The sequence below is a fragment of the Podarcis melisellensis genome (assembly GCF_964234715.1).
Source record: "Podarcis melisellensis genome assembly, chromosome: 7".
Classification (NCBI taxonomy): Eukaryota; Metazoa; Chordata; class Lepidosauria; order Squamata; family Lacertidae; genus Podarcis; species Podarcis melisellensis.
This window is the reverse complement of record NC_138539.1, coordinates 3,405,471-3,430,712: the sequence shown is the minus strand read 5'-3', so window position 1 is coordinate 3,430,712 and position 25,242 is coordinate 3,405,471. Positions and strand designations below refer to the sequence as shown.

At 49.0% G+C, this 25,242-nt stretch overlaps 1 protein-coding gene and 1 long non-coding RNA gene across 4 annotated transcripts in view; one reads left to right on the top strand and one right to left on the bottom strand.

Annotated features, from left to right (window-relative positions):
• Positions 1-4,604: 4,604 nt before the first annotated feature.
• Positions 4,605-25,242, bottom strand: part of ARHGAP39 (Rho GTPase activating protein 39) — a 194,266-nt gene continuing 173,628 nt past the window's right edge. For all 3 annotated transcript variants that reach the window (XM_081918708.1, XM_081918707.1, XM_081918709.1), the window contains 4 exons: positions 17,969-18,168; positions 15,946-16,037; positions 7,636-7,805; positions 4,605-5,589 (listed from right to left, as the gene is read on the bottom strand). In XM_081918708.1, the coding sequence (XP_081774834.1) occupies positions 5,395-5,589; positions 7,636-7,805; positions 15,946-16,037; positions 17,969-18,168 (657 nt within the window). In that variant the 3' untranslated portion in view covers positions 4,605-5,394. The remainder of the gene's footprint in view (positions 5,590-7,635; positions 7,806-15,945; positions 16,038-17,968; positions 18,169-25,242) is intronic.
• Positions 10,704-13,625, top strand: LOC309374215. The gene is made up of 2 exons (XR_014170404.1): positions 10,704-13,498; positions 13,572-13,625. It is a non-coding gene; the product is annotated as an uncharacterized lncRNA (long non-coding RNA).

The window sequence follows — 25,242 nt, the reverse complement described above, 5'->3', positions numbered from 1 at the left end:
GCAAAGCACTCTTATGGCTCATCCTAAGAGAGGAAAGAGAGACCAAAATCCAGGATCCTGAATCCCACAGCGGCATGTCAGAGATGCCTTCAGGAAGCTCTCAAGGAGGACAGAAGAAGAGGAGTCCTCCAACTGTTGTTGAAATGCCTGCTTTGGGCTTCCACCTCCCTGGAACTTCTAACTCACCTGGACCTTCCCTGGTGCTTCAGCAAAGTGGAGCAATTTGCTCCTGCAATTTGCTGCTGCCCACTTGCTATTTGGGTTTTGTTTGGTTCCAGCTCAACTCTGGTGGATATTCCCCCCACCTCTGGACCTCAGACTGCTTTGCCCAAGGGCACCATGCATGGTTTGGAGCTGTTTAGCTAAGACCCCTTAGATACTGTGGCCTCTTGCAATCCCTAGACTCTCTTGGCGGCGGATGTGTCTCATTTGCCCATCTGTTAATCCTGTTAAATTTATGGCACGCACTGCATTTCTCCGTTTAAAAATAAAATAAAATGAAGGGATCCAAGCTATTTATTTGCAGCGGTGTCTCTTGGAACAACTGCCCAAAAGTATGAAAACAATGCAGACCTGGGTGAATTGCAGTGCCAGTTCCCAGGAGGAAAAAGGAGAGAGCAAGCTGAACAGCCCCCCCTCTCCCAAATGTCCCAAGCAGTTAGGATTTCAAACCAACTGGAATTTGGCTCAGGCTACAGCTTTGTCAATGGCCCATTAAGGTGTTAAGGCACTTGTTTAGATTCTTTGCTCAAGAGGCGTCCAGAACCAAATCAGGATTCCTGTCTCAACGAACCCCTTCTTTTCCTCACTCTGTCTGAAGAACAAGAACTGAGGGTTCCTCAAATTTGGGCAGCGGTAGGTAGTTGCAATAAGCCTAGGTGCACTCAGTAAGCTGCCCTGACTTTCCTGGAGAGCAGAGAGGGAGAGCCAGTGTTGCTAGCTACTTGGGACAGGTGGGTGGGAGCAGTTTGGGCCTGACACCAAGGTGCTAGTCCACAGTGACTCCTAACGGTGAAAAGCAAGATGCACATCGCAGCTGGGTGCCTTTGCAGTTTTAAGTGTGGATGGATTGTCGAAGCGAGGGGTGCGAAACACAAAGTCAGAACTGGCCACCACTCCATAAGAAAGGTTGGCCGGTTTCCCGGAATGGCAGCAAAGTTACCTTCATTCACCAAAATAATTTAATGGAAAATAGGCTTGGAAATTAACCGAAGAAGCGGGAGTTGGATGCAAAGGGAAAGCGGGGTGGGCATGGAGTTGCAGCCCCCCCATCCCAGGAAAGGCAATGAAGCAAGGGGTGGGGGCTGACCAAATTCCACCTTTTTCTCCTGATAATGGTTACCTTCTCTCAACCACCTTGCTGTTGCGTTTTTGCTTTAAAGGACTAGAAAGTTTCTGCAGCTACAGCGAAATGCCAAATGCAGACCGTAGATGGGTGATATTTAATCCTTTAATCTTAATTAGAAAGCTCTCGTCACCAGAAAAAGGGTGGGTGTGGGTGGGGGAATAAATATATTTTTGGTCAAACTCAAGGAAGCCATTCCCCACCCCGAACAGCAATAAAATAAATAGCAAAGATAGAGTTTAGAGCATTTCCCACCCACCCCCGTACAAATAAAGAGCCCCAGTGATGGGTAATAAGATATATATACACCTCTGGATTAAAACTATGTTGTTAGCAAATTTATAATGGATTTTTTTTAACCCTTTAAACCTCTATATAATAAATTCTTGCTGGCTGAGTGGAGGAGAGGCAGGAACCCTCTGGCCCTGGAAGATTGCACAGGCAAAGTTTCTCCTGGGGAACGGACACATCTGTGGCGGGGAGAGGGGCTAACCTGTGGCCATCCAGATGTGGCTGAACTTCAACTCCCATCAGGCCCAGTTGCACGGCCAACAGTCAGTGATGATGGGAGTTGCTGTTCAGCAACAAGCGGATCTGCGACGCCACATTTAACTCTCCAAGATCCCCTTTCCTAAATCAGTCTGTGGAGTTACAGAGAATTCAATGCCGTCCTCCGAATCACAGCTCGGGCTGCTAAGACCGGCCGTTGGCCGGGGCCATCCAAAATGGCGCACGGGATACTCCCACTGCCCTGGCTGCCTCCACACGGGGAGAAGACGACCGCTGTCTTTGGAGACAGTTTGCTATTGTTCTTCTCGTCAAGGAAGCCCAAGGAAGTTCCTTAGGGTTCCCCAAATGGAAAAGCCAACGGGTCGGTCTCTTTTGACAACAAAAAAGGTCACCCGGAAGGTAAACGCCGCTTCCACGCCCATCCCGACTGCCCTGAGTACCCCAGGGCACTGCTGTGCCACCATAGATGTCATCACTTCTCTCTGTGAGTTCTGATTCCAGAGTCTCGCTCAGCTTCTTGGGGCCAAGGGATGGGTCTACAGCAATGGGTCCCTGGGGGAAGGGGGGGGGCGCTGCAGCCCTAGGGCAGGAGAGGAGGATACCCCCTGGGTGATTTGGCTGGAAGGCTTGTGCTCCCATTTTGGGGCGACGCAGGGAATCGACACAGACAGCTGCTCTGGCAAAAGAGCTTCCTTCTCTCCCAACCCCTAGTAAAAGTCCCCGCTGACTCTCCTTCCACCTCCAACTTGCAATCCTCACGCTCGACGCTGCCTCCAAATATGGCTCCCGCTCGCTTTCACCCCCAAAGTTTATGCTTTCAGAGGGGGAAAGCACCTTCGACTTCCCCAGACTACAGAGGCGCCATTTGCCCTCCCCGGCCGCCATTCATGGACCCTCTCACCGAGGCCTTCTGCAAAAACCCTTTAGGCTTGCGCAACTGCGTCGTCCTGTGGCAATGAGTTACACAGACCCCACCCCGCTGCTGAAATAAGACACGCTTCTTGCACCCATATTCAGACATGCTAAGAACAGGCAAAAGAAAGAGGGGAGGAAGCGAAGGAGCTACTGAAGGCGAGGAAGTCTCTCTTCTGAGACGCTCGGGTGTGTTTTAAGAAGCGACTGTATGCCCGGGAGTTGGCGGGAGGCCTGGCCAATTCTCTGTGTTGGATAAAGGCACTTTCTCTAGATTGAGAGCCACGCAGAGCAGCCGGCATGCAACTCCCGAGCGTGCCTGACGTCTGAACACGAGAGGAAACCCTCTTGTGTTGGCAGTGGTTGCCCGGACGCCCCACTGCAGCCTTGCCCAAAACAGCCATCGTGAGATGGGGAAGCTCTGTTTGAGAATCGGCATGCCAGTTCTCTGGAAGCAACGAGGGGGCTTCCGCAGACGGCGGAGGACACCCCCCTCTGAGTGACGAAGGCCAGCGGTGTGGAAGAAACTTCGGTGTAAGTCGGAGCACTGGCCTCCGGAGGGGCTGTTTCCACTCCGCGCCCCATCTAGTCCAGCCCCTTGTGGGACACAAGATCACCCACACCCCGTTTTTGTTATAATAATCCAAGCCTGTTAGGGGTGGCCATGGAACCGCTCGGCAGGTGTCTCCTTACGGCAGCTGTCATAGACTTCTGACACACACCCCAAATCCCCACCCCACATCCCAGGGGCTCTTGGGTGTATATAGCACCCATAAAAGAAAACGTCTGTTCTTGGCAGTGTTAGAGTGGATGGGAGGCCTTTCCACACAGCTCAAGGCAGAGGCATCCTCAAACATTTTGAGGAGACGGGGTTACTTTATCGCCCTGAAATTTTGGGAGGTGTTCTTTTCCTCGCAGAAAACTTGCCTCTGCTGGAATAATATGAGAAGACTCCTGCAAAGGTGCTACTCCAAAAGGCGAGAAGTAGTTATGTAGGACAGCAAGCCAAAATATGCCCAGGTTCTCAGTGCTAGGAAGGCTTTTCCCGAAAATGTCCTTTTGTTTCTCCCCCTTAGGTGGTAACGTTTTGGAAAGGGAGAGCAAAGTCCACAGCTCACCCCAAAGGGAAAGAAAGCAGTTTTTAAGCCTCCTTTCAAAACAAGGGTTGCGGGGCCTTCATTGAGAACGGCCGCCAGAAAGCAAGAATTTAGGGGAAAGGAGTCTTACGCATGACATAAACCCAGGGTTCAAAGTGCAATGGGCGGCCTCCAACGCCGACCTGTGTGGAAATGCCTCCCGCACCCCGATTCAACGCTTCTTTAATGCCGAGACGGCTCCCCAAACTGACGTTTGCATGCGGCGGAGGGAAAACGCCAGCCCTTCTGCTAGGTGGGGAGCACAGACGCAGCCTGGGACCCCTTTCCCAACCCAACCAACAAGAGAGGCAACCCAAATTTAACCAGCCATTCCAGGAGAGGCGCAGAAAGAAGAGTCTGTGGGCCTTGACTGCCCCCCGCAGAAATTGGGGGCAGGCTGCACAGATAGCCAAAGGAGGCTGAAGGTTCTGGACGGGGCACAGCAACACAGCAGAATGTTTCTCAGTAGCCAGCTCCGAAATCCCATGGCGGGGGCCTGACAGCATAACCGGCCCATTCTCTGGGGCGTTGGGAGAGAGAGGGGGGGAGAAAGTGTTGGGGAGACCATGGCTTTGGCCCCTTTTGGCAGTGACTGTGCTGGAAGAGGGAAGGGAAATGGGGTGGGAGGACTGCGCCAAAAAGGGCGCCCGGGTCTGCGTGGCTGCGTCCCTCGCGTTCGTTCGACCCGGCGCCTCGAACTACAACTCCCTCCAGGCCCGTCCAGTGTGGGAGACAGGCTGGGAAGATGGGCCCAGGGGTCTCTGGTTGACGTAGCAGCAGAAGTACCTTTCTTACCTGGTAGCCAGCCTCCTTCACCTCAAGAGGGTCTGGACTAATGGGGATCTGACCTGCGGGCGGGGGGCACCCTCTCCCCACCTTCTACGTGATGCCCTCACCCTCTGGGGGCCTCTCCTCTGGTCTCAAAAGGGCCACCTTGGAAATCAGGGGCCCCGTGCTGGACCCAAACACTCCCTTAGCTGCCTTTATGCTCCACCCCCAACTCCTGTCCTGACCCCTTCGCCCCCCAAAAAAGTGCAGGTTGGGGAGGAGGAAGGCAGTCCCCTGCCTCTCCCCGCTCAACCCCACAGTTCACCTGAATCTTGCCAGGTTGCCCATTAATGCAGACTCTCCGGATCAGAACTATCCTGCGAGGAACTCCTGCTGTTCGTCCCAACGACTGGGCTGCTCTGTTTCCAGGCAGGAGGCTGCTGTGGGGCAGTGTGGGTCGTTTTGTCCACAGCAGAAGCAGCAGGGGAACGCCGTGCACCCCAGCGGCTCGCCAGAGAGGCAGGCCGGGCGGGCAAAACCCGGAGCGACCTCCCTTTCTCTCTCTCTCTGCCCGGGTGCCGAAAGGACGTTTCCTTTGCTGCGTCAAGAACAGTTCTTGCGGACCTTCTGGCTCTGGGGTGGAAGTTTGGGGTGATGGTGGTGGTGGGGCTTTTGACGGGTCGGCGATACGCCCAGTTCTGTTTGGGCTCGCTGGCACCAGCGCTATAGGACCCCTTCCATGAAGCTCGTGTCCAAGTGCTGGATCAGTACCCGGATAAAGGACATTTCCTTGCGGGTGTTCTCGAAAATGATGCGCGGGTCGTCCGACTGGCAGCGCAGGCAGTTGGGGGCCATCACCATGGCCAGGTTGTTGACGTCCATTTTGGTGACTGCCACGTTGGCCGGCTGCACAAACACCTGGCGGGGGGGGGAGGGGAGGGAGAAAGGAGAGGCGTTATGGTAAAGGTAAAGGGACCCCTGAGCATTAGGTCCAGTCGTGACCGACTTTGGGGTATGGCGCTCACCTCGCTTTACTGGCCGAGGGAGCCGGCGTTTATCTACAGATAGTTTTTCTGGGTCATGTGGCCAGCATAACTAAGCCACTTCTGGTGAACCAGAGCAGCGCACGGAAACGCTGTTTACCTTCCCGCTATTTATCTACTTGCACTTTCGAACTGCTAGGTTGCCAGGAGCAGGGACCGAACAACGGGAGCTTATCCCGTCGCGGGGATTCGAACCGCCGACTTTCTGATCAGCAAGCCCTAGGCTCTGTGGTTTAACCCATAGCGCCACCCCCGTCCCTTGGCGTTATGGTAGGCAGCCACAAACCCATCCTGTTTGTAAGCTAAGAAAGGTGTCGTTTTGATTAGGGCTGGGTGACCCCCGGTTTTCAACATTGTGATAGATTACCAGCTAAATATCACAACATACTCATATACAGCTACACCTCGGGTTGAAGTAGCTTCGGGTTAAGCATTTTCGGGTTGCGCTCCACGGGCACCTGGAAGTAACGGAGCGTGTTACTTCCGGGTTTCACAGTTCGCGCATGCGCAGATGCTTAAAATGACACCATGCGCATGCGCGGAAGCAGCGAATCGTGACCCGTGCACGCGCAGATGTGGGTTGCATTCGCTTCAGGATGCGAACAGGGCTACGGAACGGATCCCGTTCGCATCCAGAGGGACCACTGTATCACAATGTCTGAAATAAGGATGGAGCTAGGCATTAGCTGTCTTCCCACATTGTTTCCCTACATTGTGTTTTTTGCGTGGCACACACACGGTTTGCGATATATCGCCAGGGCAAAAATTGTGAAACCAATACAGTCAAACCTCGGATACTGAACGCCTCCATTTTGGAACATTTCGTCTCCTGAATGCCACAAACCTGGAAGTAAATGCTCTGGTTTTCTGATGTTTTTTGGAAGCCGAACATCTGAGGGTAGGAAGCTCCTGCAACCAATCGGAAGCCGCGAACTTGTTTGTCGAACATTTTGGAAGCCGAATGGGCTTCCAGAATGGATTACGTTTGAGAAGAGATTACGTTTGACTGTACCAGGATATGGGCTTAAAGCCAGTTTCACACAATATATCACCCAGCCTTAACTAACATCATGATTCACAATATATGGCCAGGTCAGAAATTATGAAACCATTATCACGATATGGGCTTCAATCCAGTGTTGGGCGATATCTTGATGTATCACCCAGCCCTAATGCTGGCCAGTGGCTCTGATGTCTTTAAAAGGGAGGTTTATTGAGGATAAGTCTATCAGTGGCTACTAATCACAATGGCTATCTGCTAGGAATCTGCATCAGAAAACGCAGAGCAAAGGAGCTGGAGAACACCTGGATGGCAAAGGTTGATCCAACCCAGTGGTTCCCAATCTTTCTTGGGCAACCTCCTCCTCCTCGGGACCATAAACTCATCCCCAGTGCCTGCTACCCAATCCAGTCCTACTCTATCCTATCAAAAGCTTTATTCAGAATAGCAATTTGCACAACCCGCTAAGGAAGATAACACCATCCAATTCGAAAGAGTAACAATCCATTGTGCATTTATCCAAAGCCCAATTAAAACTATTCAGTTTAATGAATTAAACAAAATTGATAAACTTGACGCAATGACGTCTGTTTCTCAAATTCTGATAGTGTTATGACACTACATTCAGTAACTCTTTCACGGCTCAGCAAACTCGCAATGCGATGGATGGGCTTGACGAAGTGATGCCATTTCCCCAACATAGGGTTTAAAGTCACTGAGCAGGGGTCTTAAATCACCATGTCTGGCACCCCCTGGGTATTCCCACCCCCATCCAGAAGGTCAGCCATGCCCACTTTGGGAACCACAAGTCTAAAAAAACACGAAGGTTGGTAGAGGACTAGGGACAAGAGCCTGTGTAACTCTCAATGGGCCACTCTCTGCCAGGGCCCACGATCCTCTTCCGGGCTGGATCCTCCTTACCTGGAGGAAGCGGATGAGGTAGCAGAGCACCATCTTGTTGATCCTGGGCATGGAGTGGACGACGGCAATCGCGGCTTCGGGGTTCTCGTAGTGGGTGATGCACTGTTCGTAGAAGTCGTGGGGGATCAGGGGCTCCTCCAGCTCTCGATACCAGAGTTTCAGCAAGGAGGCTGCAGGGGAGGGGAATTAGGTGGGGGTGGGGGGTCGGTCAGGGAAGAAAGAGGCCGAGCCACACTGTCAGTTTGCATTTCTTAGTGCATAAAGTATTGATCTGATGTGTAGAGATCGTTCCTATTCTACTTCATTCAAGAGGGTTCTGGAAGCTTCTCTGTGTGAAAGAAGCAAGCAGAAGGTTCTTGATGTTTGGGCTATTCCTTCAGAGAAGCTGAGTACAGCTGGTCCTGAAATCTCTTCTTCAGGGTCATGCTGACTTTAATAAGAGGCCAGAAGGAGCCTGGGTTTCATTCTTTCCCTTTCTATCTCTTTTCCTTCTGGTGTGGTGTTCTGTATACAGTGTTAAGGTTTAGTCTTATTATAAGTTATTGTAAGTTTGAGTTAAGTCTGCTGCAACTGGATTTCTTATGGATAGTGCCAATCCTGAATGTATTGAATTTGTGCCCATTATGCAGTAAAGCTCTGCTGGATGAAATACAATTGCCTCTGGTCTATTTTTTGGGGAATCCTGCAACGGGTTTAAGTTGTTACTCGGCTAAGTATATGTTGGGATCTGGATCATATTGAGTAGAATTCCAATGACACACACAGGGCCATTTCTGACCAAACTAAGCCTCCTAGAGGACAGTACACATCAGGAAGTTTAGTTGGGTCGAAATAAAGTATACACTTTCAGAGTTAACACAAAATGCATTACTGTGCCCCTGAAGGACCAGGTGAGCAGCCTGGGAGTCATTTTGGACTCACAGCTGTCCATGGAGGTCAATTCTGTGTCCAGGGCAGCTGTTGATCAGCTCCATCTGGTACGCAGGCTAAGACCCTCCCTGCCCGCAGACTGTCTTGCCAGAGTGATGCATGCTCTGGTTATCTCCCGCTTGGAGTACTGCAATGCGCTCTATGTGGGGCTACCTTTGAAGGTGACTCGGAAACTGGGGGTGGCCACCGAGACCATATAATACTGAAAGACCTACACTGGCTCTCAGTATGTTTCCGAGCACAATTCAAAGTGTTGGTGCTGACCTTTTAAAGCCCTAAAAGGCCTCAAAGGCCCAGTATACCTGAAGGAGCATCTCCACCCCCATCGTTCAGCCCAGACACTGAGGTCCAGCGCCAAGGGCCTTCTGGTGGTCCCCTCACTGCGAGAAGCAAAGTTACAGGGAACCAGGCAGAGGGCTTTCTCAGTAGTGGCACCTGCCCTGTGGAACGCCCTCCCGTCAGATGTCAAGGAAATAAACAACTACCTGACATTTAGAAAACATCTGAAGGCAGCCCTGTTCTGGGAAGCTTTTAACGTGTGACATTTTTATGTATTTTTAATCTTTGTTGGAAGCCGCCCAGAGTGGATGGGGAGACCCAGCCAGATGGGCGGGGTACAAATAATAAATTATTACTACTACTACTACTACTTTTGGTAAATGAGCTACTACTTTTGGTAAATAATAATAGTAATAATAATAATAATATTTTTTTTATTTATACCCCGCCCTCCCCAGCCAAGGCCGGGCTCAGAGCGGCTTACAAGCAATAATAAAAACAAGATGAATGATTACAACTTAAAAACAAAAATAAAATACAACATTAAAATATTAAAATGTAGCCTCATCGCAGGAGGAGAAGGAAAAGAAAGGGAAAAAAAGAGAGAGAGGGAGGGAATCAAATTGGCTCCAAGCCAAAGGCCACGCGGAACAACTCTGTCTTACAGGCCCTGCGGAAAGAAATCAGATCCTGCAGGGTCCTGGTCTCATGAGGCAGAGCGTTCCACCAGGCCGGGGCCAGTGTTGAAAAGGCCCTGGCTCTGGTTGAAGCCAATCCTTAGGGCCTGGGACCACTAGGGTGTTGTTATTTATGGACCTTGAGGCTCTCCGTGGGGCATACCGGGAGAGGCGGTCCCGTAGGTACGAGGGTCCTAGGCCGTGAAGGGCTTTAAAGGTCAAAAGCAGCACCTTAAATCTGACCCTGTACTCCACCGGGAGCCAGTGCAGCTTGAAAAGCACTGGGTGAATATGCTCCCATGGCAGAGACCCCGTGAGGAGCCTCGCTGCAGCATTCTGTACCCGCTGGAGTTTCTGGGACAGCTTCAAGGGCAGCCCCACATAGAGCGAATTACAGTAGTCAAGCCTGGAGATGACCGTCGCATGGATCACTGTGGCCAGGTCGGTACAATGAAATTTGTGCCCCGAGCTTTTTGGACCTGTCTAAACATGTACCATCTGAAACCAATGGGGTGCATTGGTTGCCGATGTGAAACACATTGGCATTTTTATCACCTCTCCTACCCCACTACTGTGAGATAAATGAGAGGGGCACCAATGTTTTGTAATGAATGCTCTACTTGATCACCTGCAAAGTATTTTCCACTCTCCACAGGCAGCAGGTAACTGAATAACTCATTTTAGCTTCCTGGCTGATAAGGCAGAAGAACAAGAGGTGCCCCAAGAAAACGATTCGTTGCACTTATATCCCACCCTCTTCCCCAAGCAGATGCTTCTCTTTCTCCCCATTTTATCCTCACCACAACCCTGTGAGGTAGGCCAGGCTGAGAGGCAGAGGCTGGCCCAAGGCCACCCGGTAAGCTTCATGGCGTAGTGGGGATTTGAGCAACAGGAAGAAATATGATTTAGAATATGATAGACAAAAATGAAGTGAAGAGTTAGGGGTACAGATAACAAATGATATATGGGAGTCAAGTATAAAATCAACAGAAATAGCCTCTATGGATCTAAGACTAAGACTTATTCAACAGAAAATAATATTCAGAGTCCACTGGACTCCAGCAGAAGAAAATAACAAGTGCAGACAACTGCTGGAGATGTGGGAGTAAAAATGTGAACTTAGTACATATGTTGATTAACTGCCCATTTTGGTGCGAGGTGAGGATATTTATAGCAATGTGGGAAAATGATTGCTTGTACATAAGAGCATGAGCAGCGTTCTTATAATTGTAGAGTGATTTTACAGCACGAGATACTGCTAAGAGCATGATGAGCACGTGAACACCTCATGCTAGACTAATGATTGGCTCAAGCAGCATAACACTCTCTTTGTCTGAGGGCAAAAGAGAGGTCACATTCCTTTGATTTGGTACCTTGGAGTACCAGGCAGAGCAAGCGCAGTGCTGGAGGAGAGAGGATGATTCAGTTTTTACTGCACACAATAAACATTGCGGCTGAAGCCAAAGCTCTTCTTCAAGTTATCTTGGTGTGAGACTGATTTCTTACTGATCTTCTTACTGATGTCGAGCTGGATTCTCGACATTTGGTGCCCCGTGTGACTGCCTTCGGACTCCACGTTGTTTCTCATCGTTCAGCGCTCACCACACGTCTTTCATCCGCTATGGATCCCGGTGAGTGCTCCCTTGGTACACCGTGTGTTTGATTCTGGACTTCGCGACGTTACGGACTTATCAGCGCTCACTTCGCCCGGCAAGGGTTTCAGACGCGTCCTTCATCCTTTTTTAGGATCCCCGGTGAGATGCTCCCCCCCCTTTCTTTTGCCATTATGGGGCAGTCTCTCTCTCCACCACAGAAAAAGTTTTTTGAAGACCTTAAATTTCTCTTGGCCAGCAACAGCCTCATTGTCTCAGATGCTGATGTCGTGTCTCTTATAGAAACATTGGATATTCACTGTCCCTGGTTTCCTCAGAATGGGAATTATCATTTAAAAGACTGGGGAAAAATAGGACAATTTCTCCAAAACCACCCTCAGATTGATGTCAAAGTTTTGCATGCCTGCTGTAAGGCTTATAAGGCTATCTCAAGCCTAACTCCTACAAATCTCCTCCTGGCCGCTGCTTCAGCTCCTTTGCCCCCCCTCCCAATTCTCATGCTGCCTTTAGAAGCACCGTCTTATCAGCCTCCTAAACAGGCAGACATTTTTTCTCCTTCGGCTCCTGTCGTCCCTCCTCTGCATTCTTCGCATTCAGCACCCCCCACTCTTCCACCTCCTCCGCCCAAGGCATCTGGCACCGCTTCCACCCCACTTCAAGAGGCCCTTTGCGCTGCTGCTCCGTTGCTAGCTTTTGATTCTACAACTCCTAATCTTTTTCCTGTGATTGCTCCTGCCCCCCCGGGGGGAGGCCCAGCCCGGCACGAACAGTTTGATTTGAGATTCATAAAGGAACTGTATTCTTCTGTCAAGGACAATGGCCCTGCACCCCCAGCCCCCATCATGCTGAACCAAACTGATGTTCTTGATGGGCTGACGGGAGGAGGCAATTTTCTTACTATTGCCCAACAGTTGGCCCTTGATCCTATGTATTGGGCAGCCACCACCGCTGCTGCCCAAGAAGCTTTGTCCTCTGTTCCTGATGACAAGAATGAGCGCGGTGGCAGCATCAGACAGGGCCCTACAGAGCCTTATGGACAATTTGTCAATCGCTTGAATAACACTCTTAAGCGGCAAGTTCAAGACGTAGCAGCCCAAGAAGTGATCGTACACCAGCTTGCGTTTGATAATGCAAATGAGGACTGTAAGCAAGCGCTGCGCCCTTTGATGACAACGCCAAATATAGCCATTGCAGATGTGCTTAAAGCCTGCCAGTCAGTGGGGACTGAGACGTATAAAGCTTGCCTGCTAGCCACGGCTCTGTCCTCCACCGTGTCCCAGAATCCTGCAAAGGATAAAACCTGCTTTGGATGTGGCAAAGTGGACCATTTTCGTGCGCAGTGCAGATCTACCGCACAGCAATGTCGCTCCAGCACAAAGTGCCCCATCTTTGATACAGGCCAGGACTTGTCAATTTTCTGAAGCACATCTTAGATGACATATTGGTCACCCTGGTTATTTGGCAACAGGAATTTTACGCCTGCTGAACTTCATTTCTGGAAGGAAGAAATATTGCAGCGTCCTTTAGTGTCATACAGGTTGCTTCCAGATCCACAGTGGAAGGGTCCAACTTCTTTGATTTCTTGCGTTCGACATTGGCGCTCTTCTGTTGCCTCGTCTTCGCCCAAGGAGACACCAGCGCCTTGAAACTGTATTTTACGCTGTCTGCCAGTGATGACCTTCCACCTAATCTCAACCTGCACTGCAATTGGAGACATCGCCATATTGATGTGCCCTGGATAAAGTCACCTTCCACAGCTGTTCCTGTGTTTCCAGGCACGTTGAAAGACCATCTTCATCTCCACCGCATTGGCCCCCCTTTTTCTCTGGGAAGCCACTTCAACCATCAAATATCATTACAGTTTTGTTGCTTCTTGTTTGGGAAGTGAGCCTGGCTTTGAAGGATGCCCTCGCCGGACCGGCATCGCTTGGATTTTACCCCCCAGATATTTTTGTTTCTCCTCCCTCAGGAGTCCTGCCCTATGATGTGTTCCCCTGAGCATGTACAGAGGGCTGTCTTGAAACTATTGCGGACTCTTGGCAAGGGAGGGGGTGAGGGGATTTCAGTGTGTTCCAGTTGTTTCATTCTTGTGCTTTGGCATGGTTCCCGGACAGAAAGCAAGTTGCAACATGGTTTTTTGTTGTTGTTTTTTTAACAAGGCCTGCGAAGACAATGGCCTCTGTTCTCGACCTTGTTGCAATCTTTTTAGTTACAGCAAGCAGAATATGCTTGGCTAGTGCCTTTTAGCTGCTGAGAAAAATGATTTTAAAAAGCTTCTCGAAGCTTTGAGCCTTTTTTGGTGGTGGTATTCTAGCATTCCAGTAAATGCTTCATATAAGATTAGCAATAATATAAAGGACAATCGTATATGTTTATCGCCTGTGTTTTTATCGCTTGTTGAAATAGTGTTTTATTGTTTTCGTTTCAATCATAATAGCGATAACTTTTTAGGTCATTATCCATATTGTAATTGGACATATGAGTATGTTAATGGATCTTCTTGTTTTCTTAATGTTACCACTATGAGTGGTAGGCCAAAAGTTTCAGTTAATAATGTCACAACTTACATGACTTATGACCAACAGGCTGCGTGTAGAGATTTTTATGTTTGGTTCGACTGGATGAGAAAGAGCAGTAAATCTACATGTTTGCTTCAATCTGATTTATGGTTACTCTGTGGCACAAGGGCCTACAAAGAAATCTCCTTTGCTTTTTCTGGAACCTGCACTCTAGGCGTAGTGATACCCCTGATATATAAAATGGACAAGCTCCCAGCGGTTCGTTTGCGTAACAGAAGGGAAGTACAATCACCTATTTCTCATTATACAGAAACAGCCATCTCTAGATCCTTTTTTCCCTCTTTAGGTGTAGGGATGAATTACCGTGACCTGCATAGATTGGCAAACTGGACCGAAGCTTTGTTTATAATTCTATCATCTTTGTTTTAAAAATAATTAACAAAACAAAAAAAGTCAGTAATGAGAGAAGTTGCTTTATAAACTTTTTATGCTTTAAATGTAATCCTTGCCTCTAAAGGTAGAATTTGTGCCTTAATTCATTCTCATTGTTGTATGTATATAACTGATCAATCAACCAATATTTCTGCTATTATTGATTATATGGAACAAATGATAACCCATAATCCTTTGAATCCACCTGAAGGTTTTGATCCTTGGGACTGGTTATTTTCTTGGTTACCTAATCGATTATGGTTAAGAAATTTATTATTGATTGTAATTGCATGTATTGTTGGTTTTATTATGGTGTGCTGTTGTATTCAATGCTTGCCTTCTTTGATTTCCCAATGTACTGCATGGTGGTTCTGACCAAGGCCCACCACAGGGATTACAAGGGAAATTTATATAGCAAAATATAAATGCTTAGGTAATGGGAATGTGATTCTGACTAATGGTCCCTCTTATAATATAAACAAGAAAAGAGGGCATGTGGGAAAATGATTGCTTGTACATAAGAGCATGAGCAGCGTTCTTATAATTGTAGAGTGATTTTACAGCACGAGATACTGCTAAGAGCATGATGAGCACGTGAACACCTCATGCTAGACTAATGATTGGCTCAAGCAGCATAACACTCTCTTTGTCTGAGGGCAAAAGAGAGGTCACATTCCTTTGATTTGGTACCTTGGAGTACCAGGCAGAGCAAGCGCAGTGCTGGAGGAGAGAGGATGATTCATTTTTCTACTGCACACAATAAACATTGCGGCTGAAGCCAAAGCTTTTCTTCAAGTTATCTTGGTGTGAGACTGATTTCTTACTGATCTTCTGACTGATGTCGAGCTGGATTCTCGACATAGCAAGAGTAATAAAAAGAAATCGTTATTTAGGGGAACTGAATTTAATTCTAAATTATATTCTGGAAACGTCGGAGAGTTCAAGGTGTAAAAAAATATATGGATGTACTGTGCTATATTAGAAGCAAAAAAACTTGTTTTGATGAATTGGAAGAGCCACAAAAAGATTCCACTGAGCACATGGATTGATAATATGGACAGATTAGCTAAATAATAATAATAATAATAATAATAATAATAATAATAATAATAATAATTTATTTATACCCCGCCCATCTGGCTGGGCCTCCCCAGCCACTCTGGGCGGCTTCCATAAAAACCAAAAATACAGTAAAATATCACACGTTAAAAACTTCCCTGAACAGGGCTGCCTTAAGATGTCTTCTGAATGTCAGGTAGTTGTTTATCGCTTTGACATCTGCTGGAAGGGCGTTCCACAGGGCGGGCGCCACTACCGAGAAGGCCCTCTGCCTGGTACCCTGTAGCTTTGCTTCTCGCAATGAGGGAACCGCCAGAAGGCCCTCGGCGCTGGACCTCAGCGTCCGGGCAGAATGATGGGGGTGGAGACGCTCCTTCAGGTATACTGAACAAATTACATGTCGACGCAAATTAAGAATGGATAAATATGAAGAAATCTGGAATGAATATTTAAGCGATAAGGCGGGAAGTGGGGGGAGGAGAGAGAGGTAGGAAAATATTGTGAAAAGGGTGCAGTCATAGGTATATCAGTGTATTTAAATCTGAATTGTCAAATTGTGTTGTTATTGCTATTATGGTTTTTGTTGTAGGGTCTTTTGTGGTTGTTGTTTGTATTGAAAAAATGATGATTTTTTTTTAAAAAAAACACCAAAACCCTGGTCTCTCAGCTCTCAGCCTGGCACCCTAACCACTATGCCATGCCAGCTCTTAAAGGCAGAACTGGCCCCCCAAGACCCTGTCCCTGGCTACCCAGGGGCTTTGAGGCTGGAGGGAAGGAGGGTGGGGAGTCCTCTCTCCTCACCGGGGACGTGAGGGTCTTCCAAGCCGGTGGGGATTTTCCACTGGTCGACCTGCAGCTTGAGGGCGTTGACCTCATCGATGTCTCCAGGGACTCTGCAGAAGGGAAGAAAGGGACACCCCAAAGAAATAGAAGAGAGAGACTCGCAAGGTTAAGAACAGTGGGTGATGGACTAGAAGGCTCCTTGGCCTGATCCAGGTCTCTTCTTATGCTCTTATGACCCAAGAGCTGCTTTGCGCACCCTGAGCTGCTTTGCATGTAACGCAAAGCCAAACCATTGTTTAGCGTGAATGCACGAGTGTGAGGATTCCCAGAGCCAAGGTTATGGCCTCATCGCTCCTCTCCCATGTCTCCCGCTGCTGTACTGCTGTGAGCTAAACCACGGGGTGCATCAGAAAGCCCTATCAACCATGTGTTGCAACAAACCTTGGTTAGAGCCTGTGGTTTGTCTGGAGCAGGAGAAATCACAACCCGAGCTTCAGACAGTGTGCTAAGCGAAACCGTGGCTTAGTTAACAGCAGGGCAGGAAGAGGAGCAAGTTGGACAAAATCTCCTCTGACCATAGCATTGCTTTTTAAATCTGTTTATTTCCAACAACACGGAAACCATGTAAAACACATATAGAATTAAATAAAACAAGAGATGAGGTGTGGCTAAGAAATTCCAATCTGGTCATGTTGCCATTTCAGGATTCACTGCAATGCTAACACTATCCAACGAAAATGTGTTAATATTTGTTTCTTTAAATCTACCCAGCGAAAGACCATGGGCAGTGGCTGTGTTTGACTTAGGGCTGTGTTCGAAGCGGCTCACAGCCTCAGGGCCAAACCAGGCATGATGACCTATTCGATTTCCATCGCCTCTCTGAAGCTGCTATTTGCATTTCGGGGGCTGACTCCTGCAGCTCAACTCAACTCTCCTTCCTTCCCCGTCTCATGCCACCCCGAGGCTGCTATTTACATAAGTGAGAAAGTGTGCCTAGCTTGATCTAATGTGGATTTTACGGCTTCTGGGCAGAGTTCACGGGACAATGGTTCTTGCAGACCACCAGGCATGGAGTTTGCCCTAAAATACTGTATTTTTCGCTCCATAAGGCGCACCGGACCAGAAGGCGCACCTAGTTTTTAGAGGGGGAAATCAAGAAAAAAAATCTTATCCCCCCCCCCCAGCCCCAAAGGGCAAAGAAGCCAAGACAGCGAGCAGGATCCATCCTGACTGGAGAGGTTGCACATGGCTAAAGAAGCCAAGACAGCGAGCGGGATGGATCCCGGCCGGAGGGGCTGCAATACCCCCAACTCCCGCAAAAGCCCACAGGAGCCGCGCACCCTTTAAGGGATGTGCGGCTCCTGTGGGGTTTTCTACGAGGAGGGAGAAGGGACTGGCCACATCAGTCCCTTCTCCCTCCTCGGGGAAAAGCCCGCAAGAGCTGCACGGAGCTTGTGTGTGGCTCTTGGGGGCTTTTCCTGCCTCTCCCCTGCATTCGCTCCATAAGATGCACACACATTTCCCCTTAGAATCATAGAGTTGGAAGAGACCACAAGGGCCATCGAGTCCAACCCCCTGCCAAGCAGGAAACACCATCAGAGCACTCCTGACATATGGTTGACATATGCCTCTGCTTAAAGACCTCCAAAGAAGGAGACTCCACCACACTCCTTGGCAGCAAATTCCACTGTCAAACAGCTCTTACTGTCAGGAAGTTCTTCCTAATGTTTAGGTGGAATCTTCTTTCTTGTAGTTTGGATCCATTGCTCCATGTCCGCTTCTCTGGAGCAGCAGAAAACAACCTTTCTCCCTCCTCTATGTGACATCCTTTTCTATATTTGAACATGGCTATCATATCACCCCTTAACCTCCTCTTCTCCAGGCTAAACATGCCCAGCTCTCTTAGCTCCCTTACTTTTTGGGAAGGAAAATGTGCATTTTATGGAGCAAAAATACAGTAAATGCTAAAGGAGCCAGCAGACTGTCACCCAGCTCAACTGTTTGCCCCAAGGGTGCTGCCCCAGGGCAAGGTGAGCCTTACCTGAAGATGCCCTCGGTCTGGTCTCCGTTCAAGGCCAGCACCTCCTCCGACAGCCGCGTCTGCACCCATGGGAGCTGGCGGTCTGGGTACCTCTCCTTCTGCATGTTCATGATCTCTTGCAGGGAGCTGCCGAACATGGAAGGGCTGAAGACGGCGTTCTTGGCGTGCCGGATCTCTTCAATGTTTGGCTTCTTCAGACCCTGAAAGGGAAGGCGGTCGATGTGAACGGAGGCACAAGACCCAGCTCAGAGAGGTGCCCCTGGGCGCTGGAACGCAGGATGCGACCTAATCATGACGCTTCTCTTCCTCTTCTTTTAAAATTTAATTTATACTTTTCAGATATATCCATTTCACTTCCTTCTCTTTCTGCAGTTCCTTAAATTTATATTTAGTATCTTCTGCATATCCAAATTAACTTAACTTGCTCATTTATTTCTCAAATCTATATACTCTTGTATGGCTGCAAGGTTTTTACAATAACCCTGCCAGTGTTTTTATCTGTTTACAATTTATCCGTAAATATTCAATAAACCATTTCCATTCTTTGATAAAAAGTTTATCTTGATTTCTTATTCTTCCAGTAAGTTTCGCCATTTCTGCATATTCCATAATTTTTCATATCCATTCTTCCTTTGCTGGGACTCCTTTCCATTTTGGGGCAAGTAACATTCTTGCCGCTGTAGTCGTGTACATAAATCATTTTTTATACAATTTAACAATACTAATATTATGGATATAAGTGAATAGGATAAGAAAGAAAGATGTTAATTGATTAAGTTAATTTTATTGGAAATTAGTATTGGAAAACTGCTACAATGAGCCACATGCAAACTCATGGATTTGAGGAAGTCATTTAATAATGATTTAATAATTTTACTACAAAGGAATTTCAGAAATAGACTGGAAAGAGAAGCTGCTGAATTGCAACTTATCACCAAACTTAAAACCATGGAGAAACCTGGTCTGAACAAAGACCTTGAATTCTTATCTCATTATACATGACAAAGCCATTTTTCACCTTCTCACCCCTTGCTTTTTCCTGTAAGACCTATTGCAGTCGTTAAGAGTCGTCAACAGGCTCATCACAGCTATCTGCCAATCACCCATTCCCACCACCCTTCTGAGTAATACCCCTCCCCACCTTCTCCCTATATAGAAGGGTCTGGAAACTTCTGTTTCAGTGTATCTGAAGAAGTGTGCATGCACACGAAAGCTCATACCAAGAACTGACTTAGTTGGTCTTTAAGGTGCTACTGGAAGGAATTTTTTTTGTTTTGACTATGGCAGACCAACACGGCTACCTATCTGTAACTGTCATTTAATAATGGTTATAAAAGTATGATTATAATAGTTGGGATAAACGTTTGTATGTCTGTTTGTTTTTTATATTGTAATTTTTTTCTTTTATGTTTATGTTTGTTACAAATTTGAAAAAGCAATAAAAAAAATTTGAAAAATAAAAATAAATAAATCATTTTTTATACAATTTAGGTAGTTCTGTCCCTATAATTCCCAGGCCCTTGACATGCTGGACTCTTTTGAGACACATGACGCCTTGTTGTTGTTGTGTAGTCGTTTAGCCGTGTCCGACTTTTCGTGACCTCCTGGACCAGAGCACGCCAGGCACTCCTGTCTTCCACTGCCTCCTGCAGTTTGGTCAAACTCATGCTGGTAGCTTTGAGAACATTGTCCAACCATCTTGCCTCTCGCATGACGCCTACCCGGCTGCAGACTAGAATCCTGACACCGAGGGAGCCAGGGAAGGATCAGAGAGGAATAGGAAAGGGCAAGGAGGGAACAGCGCTAGCCAGGTGTGGGGAACATTTTCAAAGTTCCGGGACACATTTCAGCCAGGCGGAAAGGCTCAAGGAAGGAATCTGTAAGCCAGCGATGGCTTAGCGGCTAGAGTTTCAGACTAGGACCTGGGAGACTGGGGTTCGAATCCCTGCTTGGCCATGAAGCTCACTGCATGTGGCCTTGGGCAGTCATTCTCTCTCGGCCTAGCCTACCTCACAGGGTTGTTGTGAGGATAAAATGAGAAGGAGGGCAATTATGTATGCCATCTTTGCCTGTATTTGTTTTATTTATTGAAGTTGTTAGTGGTTTTGGGGTGGGTTTCCCCCCCCCCAACTCAAAGGGACTCACAAAACAGCTGGAGATGCCAGGAGCCTGTTTAACACCTTAGTAAGTTGTTGGGGAGGATGCGGGTGGCGCTGTGGGTTAAATCATAGAGCCTAGGACTTGCCGATCGGAAGGTTGGCGGTTTGAATCCCCGCGACGGGGTGAGCTCCTGTTGCTCGGTCCCTGCTCCTGCCAACCTAGCAGTGCAAAAGCACATCAAAAGTGCAAGTGGATAAATAGGTACTGCTCTGGCGGGAAGGTAAACGGTGTTTCCGTGCGCTGCTCTGGTTCGCCAGAAGCGGCTTAGTCATGCTGGCCACATGACCCAGAAGCTGTACACCGGCTTCCTCGGCCAATAAAGTGAGATGAGCACCGCAACCCCAGAGTTGGTCACAACTGGACCTAATGGTCAGGGGTCCTAAAATATACTTGGAGTTGAGTGTGGATTTCATGCTCTTTATTCAGCTCATAGTAGTGAGGAGGAATGGAAGTTCCCCCGAAATGTCTGCTTTATATACATTATTTACACAATGGGCCCCACATGGTTGGCTAATTATTGGCTAATTATGGGATTCTCCTGTAGGCCAATCAGGTTGCGGATTCACTTCCACCTGGAATTGGATTGGGTGGCTCCTGCAGACCAATCAGAATCCTGCATTCTGGATCCTATTGTTCTAGGACCAATCAGACTGCTGCCTTTTGGATCCTATTCAACTCAGTACATAACAGGTCCCTTTACCTTTACCTTTAAGTTGTATGGGGTTGCTGGAGGCTCTGGAGAAGCAGGTCTTGGGGAGAGGCTCAGAGAGGGCAGCCAACGGCCAACTCAGCATCTTCACCCATCCCTTTTAAAAAAGCTCTTTGAGAGTCTGCAATGGATATGGGATAGCTCACTTGGTAGAGTACGAGAATCTTAATTTTAGGGTCATGGGTTCGAGTTCCACCTCGGTCAGTACGCGGGGGTTGAACTTGATGGCACTTGGGGACACTTCCAACTCTACGATTCTGCAATTATTAGCTCTGTGAGCACACTCCAAAGTGAGGCGTGTGAGAAAAGCCTTCTGTCCGCAGCCATCAAGCCTTCGGCCACAGAGGGGCAGCAGTGCACTGGGAGGGAAGGAGGAGGAAGAGGGAGCTGGGAAGGCTGGTTCAGGAGAGGCGAAAGGGCCGCTATGCAGAAGGGCGGGGAGGAAAGAGTGCTTCTGGAGGAGGGAATAAACAACAAGGGCATCTTTTGCATGGATGCAAAACCTCCAGGGGGACAGAGCAAGAGCACCACTCTCATGCTGGGAGGGGTCAACGCAGTCCACGTGAACAGAAGGAGGCAAGGACGGAAAGTGAGGTCAAGGAGTGGAAACTGGCTGCTTATAAGGGGGGGTGTGGCAGCAAAGGAGGATATAATGTTATTATGTTTTTATATATGCTGTATGCCGCCCAGAGTGGATGGAGAAACCCAGCCAGATAGGCAGGATATAAATAAAATTATTATTATTATTATTATTATTATTATTAAAAAAATAATCTTGTAGAGTTGGAAGGGACCCCAGGTCATCTAGCCCAGGGGTCAGCAAACTTACCACACCTCGGGCTGGCGTCTCCAGCACTGATAATGCGGCGGGCCGCAGGGGAGCGTGTGCCCATACATGTGCACACACGCTTTTTCCGGCGCACTTCCGGGTTGGAGGAGCACCAGAAATAGCTTGTGCGTGTGTGCATGGGCTTCATCCGATCCGGATGTGCACCGGAAATAATATGTGTGCATGCGCAAATAATGCTTGCGCATGCACATAAGCTATTTCCAATGCCCAGAAGTGGGCAGCTGCGCAGCGCAGCACCGGTAAGAGCGGGTGGCGGCAGCGGGGGTTGCTGTGGGCCGGATAAACGAGTCCCTTGGGCCTTATCCGGCCCATGGGCCTTAGTTTGGGGACCCCGATCTAGCCCAACCCCCAGCAGTGCAGGAATCATTGCTAAATACCGGTAACCCCTGGCAGGTGCCCCCCCAAAAAACTTCTGTTTCAAAACCTCTAAGGAAGGAGAGCCTTCACATTCCGAGAGAGTCCACTCCACTGTCGAACGGCTCTTGCAGTCAGAAAGAGTCCTTCTGAATGTTCTTCCTCATTACGCTACTGTTTATACCACAGGCAGAGAAATTAATCATTCGGAGGAGAGGCTGATACTGCCTGCTAACTGGTTGGTGCCCTTGGGAAACAGGCTGGTAGGGCAGAGCACAGGGAGGCCGACAGTAAAGGTAAAGGGACCCCTGACCATTAGTCCAGTCGTGGCCAACTCTGGGGTTGCGGCGCTCATCTCGCTTTATTGGCCGAGGGAGCCGGCGTACAGCTTCCGGGTCACGTGGCCAGCATGACTAAGCCGCTACTGGCAAACCAGAGCAGCACACGGAAACGCCGTTTACCTTCCCACCGGAGTGGTACCTATTTATCTACTTGCACTTTGAGGTGCTTTCGAACTGCTAGGTTGGCAGGAGCTGGGGCAGAGCAACGGGAGCTCACCCCGTCGCGGGGATTCGGACCGCCAACCTTCTGATCAGCAAGCCCAAGAGGCTCAGTGGTTTAACCCACAATGCCACCCGCATCCCTGCCAACTGGTTGGTGCCCTTAAGAGACAGACTGGTAGGGCAGAGTGCAGGGAGGCCAACAGTAGGGGGCAGCAGAGCAAAAGACAGCCAGAGTCTGCTACTTCCAAATTTGTCTGCCTCGTGCTCCTCGACCTAAGCTCACCAAGGCAAAGGAGGAGGAAGTCGACAGGCAGAGCGACCCCCTGGGCTGGTTGGCAGCATGTGGGGACTGGGTGGGAGCGGACTGTTGGAGGGGCAGTGCCCCACTGGACCCTCATGGACTGGCACCCCCAGGCTGCCCCTCCAGCCCAGGTGCAGGAGAAGATCCCAGCGGCTGCGCAAGCAGCTTTCCCGCCGGCCTTCCTCACCTGAACACTTCTCCCCCAGGTCAGGGAGGAGGAAAATGTGAGCCTCGCGTCCACACGGCTGTCCAGGATGCAAAATGTGTGGCCTGGACCACATCCGTGGAAGAGGGATGTTGTCCTGATGCGAACAGGAAGAGCCTTTCTCACCTTCCAAAAGCAGAAACCCAGGCCTGGGATCTCCTGCGTCTGACTCTTTGGGGTTGGGAGATTTTAGGGGGCAGTGCCATGACTGCAGATGGTGGACAAAGACCTAGATCAATGGTTCCTCCAAAGCGGGTGGCAACACCCACCAGGCAGTGGGATTACTGGGGTGGCTGCTAAGGGGCAAAGGGGTGGCAGGGGGCGCTGGAGGTACAAATGACTATTTGAAAAGCTGGCATTGCCAGTTTATCGGTTTTTCAGAATTCAACTAAATAAGTTTGAATTGGGTTTTGTCCAAGTCATTGCCACTGCTCTGAATTCAACTGTGTTATCGCCTTCCTTAGTTTTTGGGGAGAATGCTCTGCCGAATAATGCTTTTAATAGGGTAGGGGGGACTGGGGATGTGTGAGCAAAGCAGGAGAGGGTCCAAAAAGGTTTCGGGGGAGCAGGTGGGTCTGCGCAAAAGGAGGACCCGTCCTGATCTCGCACCGCTCCTTTCATGCACCCGCCCGGCCAGGCCCACGTGCCAACATTTGGCTCTAGTTAAAATTTCATCCTCTTCCATTATTAATGGGGAAAGACAGGCTTCCTGGCATTTCAAGAGAGCACACATTGCTTTAACCCTTTGCATGCTGCAACAGCACCTCTTGGGGAAAACGGCAGAGGAGCTGCCCTGCTTTCAGATCCACAGGGTGCTAATTCCTGCTGTCTCGGATTGCTCTCTCTCCCCACAAACACACACACACACACAGACACCAATATGGCACAGCAACTGCCTTTGCCAAAAGCCTCTTGCATCCCCCATGGCCGTGCAAACAGCCACGCAGCCGCCACCTTGCCCCCGGAATTTTCTGCACTGCCTGGGTGGGGTGGGTGGGTCGCTATGTGAGTTGCCCCCCTCCAGACGCAGATGCAACTTGTTTCTGTTGCACTTACTTGGGCAACAAGTTCTGAGGATGCTTAGAATACACAGCGCCATGTCCACATTAGGAATATCACCAGAGCAATCCTACAAGTTATTTCTGTGACTCAGAAGGGAGAAGGGGGTTGTAGCCTAAAATTCTGCGATCAAGAATCCTTGATTCTGCAACGTTATGCAAATTAAGTAAGGCTCAGCCACTAGCAACCTGTCCAGGGCTGATAGGAACGCTTGTCCAAAACAACTGGAGGTCAGCAAAGGCCGGTCCAAAACCGATGTTGTTGTTGTTGTTTAGTCATTTAGTCGTGTCCGACTCTTCGTGAGCCCCTGGACCAGAGCACGCCAGGCACTCCTGTCTTCCACTGCCTTCCGCAGTTTGGTCAAACTCATGTTGGCAGCTTCGAGAACACTGTCCCACCATCTTGTCCTCTGTCGTCCCCTTCTCCTTGCGCCCTCTATCTTTCCCAACATCAGGGTCTTTTCCAGGGAGTCTTCTCTTCTCCTGAGGTGGCCAGAGTCTTGGAGCCTCAGCTTCAGGATCTGTCCTTCCAGGGAACACTCAGGGCTAATTTCCTTAAGAATGGATGCGTTTGATCTTCTTGCCATCCATGGGACTCTCAAGAGTCTCCTCCAGCACCAGAATTCAAAAGCATCCATTCTTCGGCGATCAACCTTTATGGTCCAGCTCTCACTTCCATACATCACTACTGGCAAAACCACAGCTTTAACTATACGGACCTTTGTTGGCAAGGTGATGTCTATGCTTTTTAAGATGCTGTCTAGGTTTATTGTCTAGTAATAATGGCAGAAAAGGTTGGTGTCTGTCCTGCCACTGTCTCCATCTAGTTCACTGTGACCCATCTGGGTAGCTAGTTGTGGCTCTTGAGAGTCCCATGGATTGCAAGAAGATCAAACCTATCTATTCTGAAGGAAATCAGCCCTGAGTGCTCACTGGAAGGACAGATCCTGAAGCTGAGGTTCCAATACTTTGGCCACCCCATGAGAAGAGAAGACTCCCTGGAAATGTTGGGAAAGATGGAGGGCACAAGGAGAAGGGATGACAGAGGACGAGATGGTTAGACAGTGTTCTCGAAGCTACCAGCATGAGTTTGACCAAACTGCGGGAGGCAGTGGAAGACAGGAGTGCCTGGCG